The sequence below is a fragment of the Limulus polyphemus genome, unplaced genomic scaffold (assembly GCF_000517525.1).
Source record: "Limulus polyphemus unplaced genomic scaffold, Limulus_polyphemus-2.1.2 Scaffold3312, whole genome shotgun sequence".
NCBI classification, from domain to species: Eukaryota; Metazoa; Arthropoda; class Merostomata; order Xiphosura; family Limulidae; genus Limulus; species Limulus polyphemus.
The window spans coordinates 90,160-97,266 of NW_013668922.1; the positions used below are offsets into that span (position 1 = coordinate 90,160).

Consider the following 7,107-nt stretch of genomic DNA (forward strand, 5'->3'; position numbering starts at 1 on the left):
ACGACTTTTACCCGTTGTTCTAACAACGTTAAGACGGCTTATCAACTTCTTGAGAAGAATTCTAAGAAGAAAGTAAACCTACAGACATCGGTCTTGTTTAACAAAATCTGCCATATATATATACATGAACATGGTCGATGTGAGAATTTTTGTAGCTTTGCATTTAAAATATGTTGGAAGAAATCCATCAGCCGTATTTGGTAAGGTCTATTCACTGTTCATACAGTTGACCAGACTTCACCTCCACCTATATCCTGTCACCTGCTGACAGACACCATTTCCGTCACATTTAATCCTTGGGTATTTTGTCTTTGTAACGATATATAAATCTTGTATTGTTTAGTACTGTTTATAACTGAAGATTGATGCATTTCCGGTCTTTCTTTCCGGCCTCTCTGCTCGCTTGATCTTGGCAATCCACTTAAGCAAATAATAATAATAATAAAAACATGAAAAACATAGTCAAGTCCCCTGAGCTTTATTTATCATACAAGTCAGTGAAGGGGCGAAGAGAAATTTCAACTAATGTCTAACCACCCCTAGGTTATCAAACCTAAATACCTAACAGGATTGAATTGGATTGGATACCTGAAGAAGACAGACCAGTGTTCTGTTGAAACATGTAGTATGTTCCACCATCAATAAAATTCTACCTTATGCTTATAAATAGTTGTTTGCCAACTTATTATAACTTGCAAATCTATAACTCTGAGTTAATTAACGCTTTCTTCTGTTAGCATTTCTTTTTACATTTATTCGCCTTGTTTCTCACACAACTACAATAATAATTCTGACGAAAAAACACCATATCCTTACTTCTAAATAGCAAAAATGGCGTTATTGCACTACCATAAATGTCATCTTTATATTCTGTGTTTAATAATTTTTTTTAAATATATATGCTATGTTGTCTCCTATGGACGGTAATGTGGTTGCTAGTGTGTAAATATGTATATATATATATACATAAACATGGTAGATGTGAGAATTTTTGTAGCTTTGCATTTAAAATCTCTTGGAAGAAATCCATCAGACTTCATAAACTTATGTGATGGCATCTGAGGTTTTGTTTATTTATTGTCATTATTGCCTGTTTATAAGTTTTTAAAAAGTTCTTTTTTTTAAAGTAAAGCTGGCCTATTCAAGCATGGGTGAGATCGACGCCACCATATTAGTTTTATTGCTTTAAACCTGACTATTCGTCTTTCTTGGTTTCGAAAACATAAATGGTCCAGTGCTAAAATCAAACAGTTATCAAATGTACTTTGTAGAATGGTAAATTATAAGTCTATGCAATAAAATCAATATTGCTCCAATGTCATTGAAAGGTCAAATTCGTTGTATTACTTTTTGTAGCTTAGTAAGGCGAATTTAAAAAGTTTAATATTCATACTTGCTGTGCTTAAACGTGTGTTTTAAGCTTCCAAGTTTGAGCTCGTGATATGCTGTTAGTTGAACACGATCCATGCTTTTCGCTGTGGGCACATTATAAAAATGCTGACCGGTCTCACACGTGTTGCGTAAGAACGGTAAGGTTCCGTTCTGATTAAAAACACCAATCTCATTCCAAGTATTATTTATAGTCAAAACTTTTAAACTACTTAAATGGATACCAGTTTGATTTCATTTATGTGTTTGTGTGCTAGAAAATTATTGAATAAATATTGAAATAAAATCATGGGCAAAGTCTTAAGGAAAAACGCTTTTTGCTGACAAGGTAAAAATTCAGTCCGTTAAATGTGGATATTCAGAATAAATAAAAATTCAACACACTTCTGATATGTATGAAAAGGTTGTTTTATTTATTAATAATATGGAAAGCCATGTCAGTGGTATGTGAAAATAAAATAAAGATAACTAGTAATAAAATTTGTTACATTAATATGATTTTGCAACAATAAAATGTTATGAATTTTTTTTTAGAAGACAGTAATTTCAAAATATGTACATTCACAACTATATTTATTTGTATTGTATTCTCAGAAACCTCGAAACACAAGGAGCAGCTAAGGGAGTATAAAACACATGATATCACCGTATATTACATTTGTATAGAGTATGGATTATTTAAAATGTTACTGTTTAATGTTGTATAATCCTACTGTGAGTGTAATATCTCTTATTCTGACAAAGACTGTGAATGCACACTTTTTTTTTTTTGGTGTAGCTCCTTTATCAGTACTTCACATCCATAGCTCCGCCATCTCTTGACAGATTTGAGATCTAATTACAGTTTTAGACTCAGGAGGTCAAATTCCCTCAACTGATGTATCTTATCACGCCCAAGGTCTCATAGATTAGTTTACTGTAATCCTGTCTAAAATAATTTCAGTTTGAGGGTAGGCTGGCAGAGATTGTGATGAGTAATAAAATCGAATCGGGTATGCGCAATTGGTATTGCTGGTGCACAAAAATATAGCTGATAAAAAGTAAAACAGGTCTCATTGTTTAATTTACTCTAATCCTGCCTAAATCGGGTATGCGCAATTGGTATTGCTGGTGCACAAAAATATAGATGATAAAAAGTAAAACAGGTCTCATTGTTTAATTTACTCTAATCCTGCCTAAAATAATTTCAATTTGAAGGTAGGCTAGTAGAGATCCTGATAAAATTGAATGGGTGTACGTGCGCCCCACGCCATTGAGGATTCCCTCTCGTTTTTTAGAGTGCAGGATTGAAAATATATTTACAAATGGAATCTAAAATATGTGTGGGGATTTTGTTTGAGATGCAAAAATTACTGACCATTGTTTCCAATTTAGTTTTTCTAAAGAAACGTTTTCAGGTTTTGGATTGATTAGGGACGTGGGTTCGATTTCGAAATATTAGGACGTAGTTGAAAGCGCCCTACCGTTTAGAAGTCATGACATTACAATTTCGAGGGGAGGCTTGAACTTGTAATAACCAGATAATTCCCATGGCTGCAATGTAGGTTGAGAGACATAGAATCAAATTAAGAACTAATTTTTCTCCTCTATAAGGGGGGCGGTACGTATAAAACAATGTTCCACCCTCAAAACAAATCGAAGATTTCACTTTTCGAAAACAAGTGTACAGTTATATCCATTCATTTATTTTTCTCTTAACAGAATTATAATGTAACCTATAAATAAGATGCACAAATTGTTATTTGAATGCGTCACAGCTACTCCATATTTTTACAATTTACAGGTCCCAAGGAGAGAACCTCAACATAACACCGTACGACACATCAACGTGGGAATCTCGGCATCTTTGTTTCCTTACAATTTTCCAAACAATGTAAGTAAAGTTTAGTAAATCGTATACTAAGTAAGTGTGAGTCGTATTGAACCTGACTTCAGTAAGTAAGCTCTACGTTTACGAACTTACAACTCTAAATTTCAAGGTTCGATTCCCCGTAGTTGACACATCAGATATCCCAATGTGTATTTTCTCTAAAACAAATATATTTAGCCTGTCAACGGCAAGCGTCTGAATACTTTTTATATATTTTTAACAAGACAGTTTGAAAAGTCAGTCGTAAAATAACGTGCTGAAAAGAGTCACTATCCTTGTAGTACAGAAAAAGTTTTATTATTATAGATATAAATATATATATATATATGAGGACTTGACTAGACATGCAGATTTTACAATGAGAGGTTGAAATTATAAGGAGCTGCTAAAAGCAGCTCAGTCTAGGGGCTCTGAGAAAATTAACATAAACATATAATTTACAGTTGCTATATATAGGGTTACTACAGCACTCCCGGTTCCGACGCCTCTGTTAAAATTTTATGCATACTTAACTTAAATAAAATGACGAATCACTGAAATATACATGATGTTTACAATTTCTTTAATTTTTTTGTTTGTTTTTTATCCAAATCGGCAAGTAATATTTCGAACAGACTTTGCAAACAAATCATTATTAGTGAATAGTTTTGGTTTTATATAAACAACCCTTATTCACATTTGGTATTTATTTTATGCACTGTAATTTAAGTGCGTAATTTTTTTATTAGTATTATTCAGTATGACAAGAACATTCGCTGTATCAGAGCTTATTAGTTGTGTCGTGTTTCAACAACCAAAATGTCAGATGAAACATTATTTCAGTAACATAAGAGGCAAAATGAGTCGTATGTGCACTGCACAGCTTAATGTCTACGAGTGTAAGTACGTTTGTCTATTGTCATTATTACCATACTAAATGCAGAGCCACTTTCACTTTAATAGTAGACTAAATCAGCCCCGGACACTGAGTTTCTAGGATCCGAGAAGAGGGCATATCTTTGCTGCTACAATGTGCCTAGAATGTTAGAAATATATATTGTTGTCTTTAGTCATGTTTTTTTTTTTTTCATTACTAATTCGTCAACAGCGTTTGTTTCTGTTAGCAATACTCACTGTTTCCAGTCTTAGTTGCACATCATGTACTTTCGGCCTCCAAACGCATTCCATAATTTCCCGAACTCTGTAAAATAATTTTGTTAAGTATAAACTTATATGTTTAATTTTTAGATGTATAAAAATCATTTTACTGAATGAATAGTTTATACATTAATGAAACGTAATATGTAGAGGTATAACATCTGTATTTTATTGATTGAATAAGTAATATATTAAAGGACATATTAGTGGTGGAAAAAAGTACCGATCACACCCTTACTTGTGTGTAATGTTACCTTCATCAACAGTAAAAAAATACATACATAAACTTTTGTAAATCATGATATTTGCTAATGTAATAATGCCTAAAATACACAATAAATATAAAATGAACGTACAAGATCATGGGCAAAACCAAGGGCTTCACTCAGTGTAGCATCTGACTAATATTAAGAAATTTACGTTTACTTGCCTTTCCTAAACTAAAAAATGAAATCCTCAAAAGGAATGTTTAGCATATGTTGACTTGAGAGTTGCAGGAAAAAAGTCGCACATTATAAAGTTGTACAAGCTTTCTGTGCAGAGAGCTTTCAACTGGGTTAATATGGAATCGGCAAACAAAACATCATTTGACTAAATGAGAAATAACATATGACGATCGATTTGACGAATAAACGGAAATGGGGAAAACCTAATTTTTAGATCATGCTACTTGAATGTTCTGAAATAGTTACGATTCCAATTAAAAGTATTGTTACGTCTCTTTTCGTTTGTTAATTTCCCATATAATTTTTTCCGATGAAACTAGCGATACAAGTCCTTTCTTAAACACTAATTTATTCTTTCTCAATACAACTTTGCAATACACTTAATTTCCACAGTGTCTTTTAACGCTATAATTCACAACGATTCACGCACTTTACTTACTGTCACTACCGCGCTTGACTCAATTATTCGTCTCTGTCTATCTGCAATTAACTATGCCGTCACTTCTTCTCTCCGCTTTATTTGTCGGCCTTATATATTAACATAGAGGGCGCCTATAAAACGCTCGGGCCTTCATGATCCTTCTAGAATCTCATGACGTGTTACCAGAGTCACGTGACTTCCGCTGTCGTAACAGTATTTTAACTTTGGTTGAATGACTTTGCAGGAACTAAGAGTACCTGATAGTCTCGCTGAACAATAGGATTAAAACAAATAATATCTGAAAAGTTACTAATTTATAATGATAGGAAAACAGGTAAGTTCAAAACATCGATTAATTAAAGACAAAAATACGAAACAATATAACCAGAGCACTTTTGAAAGGTGTATCTTTCTTCATCAGAGGCAAACTGTTAGCCCTGGTGATGAACAGTAATTCATACACTCGTATTAGTGAGGGCTCAATAAGTTTCTCACATATTATTTAAATTTATTTATATAACTTGTAATTGTTATTAGAAGTTTTTCGTTTTACAAATACGATTGTATTTTTTTGACGCTATCGCTTCCAATGTTATAAAGTATTAGGTGTAATAAATTTTTATGCTATTCATACATTACACATGATCACGATTATGAAAATTAACTATTATCAAATATTTATACTTTAGTACATGTTATGTGTGTAGCACTCTACTGCAAAATACAACAACGGTGAATAACGGGTACTAAGTTGTTTTAGGGTTAATAGCTTGTTTGTTTGTAGTTAGCACCAAACTATCTGTGTTGTGCCCATCACGCGTATCGAAACCCGGTTTCTAGCGTTATCAGTCCGCAGACTTTCCGCTGTGCCACTGGTGGGGTTAGGGTTAACTGACAATTCACCGATGTTTGGACAATAAAGTTAAAAAAATACCTTTACTTTCCAGATATTAATAATAATAACAACTTTTTATTTCAGCCAACGTTTCGTAATTGCACCAACATCTGGGTTAATAGTACACGAACTGTTTGAAGTGTCTTGTACTAATAGCCCTAATGAAGCCACAACGGCAAAATGTTAAATGAAATAATTTTTTTTATTATGATCATTATTATCTGACGGGTAAAGATCGTTTTTATTTCCTAACCTTATTGTCAAAATATCTAAACCCCTCCAGTATGCATTACATATTCTGAAAAAAATCACAGATGTTTAGTAAAACAGCACTTAATACGTTAGTGAACAAATGAAACAGTTCAAATATAGTACATTTCCACATTATTCCTAAATCCCATAAAATATACACTTTTATAGACCTAAGGTGCGAAGAACATTATAGTTAAGAAAGATTTCAATAGCTACGACTTGCAAAACTTGCAGCAAATAGCTACAAAGATAATCATTAGCTATTCACAAAACATTATATTTTTAATATTATCATAAAGACAGAACTGCTATAACCGTAACTTAAAAATGAATTGAATAACAATAGGTTATTGATAATAACGCCGAATGCCACAACTTGTACTGTACAACATATTGTTACGTCTCTTTTCGTTTGTTAATTTCACGTATAATTTCTTTCCGATGAAACTTTAGCGATACAAGTCCTTATTTAAACAAAACAAGTTTATTCTTTCTCTATACAACTTTGCAATACACTTAATTTCCACAGTCACTTTAACTTAAACACACGCTATAACTCACAACGATTCACGCACTTTACTTACGGTCACTACCGCGCTTGACTCAATTATCTGTTTCTATCTCTGCCTGTCTGCAATTATCTATGCCATCACTTCTTCCCCGCCTTTATTTGCCTGGCTTATATATACAAAATAGA

At 32.8% G+C, this 7,107-nt stretch overlaps 1 protein-coding gene across 4 annotated transcripts in view; it reads left to right on the top strand.

Annotated features, from left to right (window-relative positions):
* The window catches only part of LOC106469113 (C-Maf-inducing protein-like), a 71,866-nt gene that overhangs the window by 44,580 nt on the left and 20,179 nt on the right, over nucleotides 1-7,107 (top strand). For all 4 annotated transcript variants that reach the window (XM_022397540.1, XM_013929568.2, XM_022397541.1 and 1 more), the window contains exon 10: nucleotides 3,173-3,262. In XM_022397540.1, coding sequence (XP_022253248.1) covers nucleotides 3,173-3,262 — 90 coding nt within the window. The remainder of the gene's footprint in view (nucleotides 1-3,172; nucleotides 3,263-7,107) is intronic.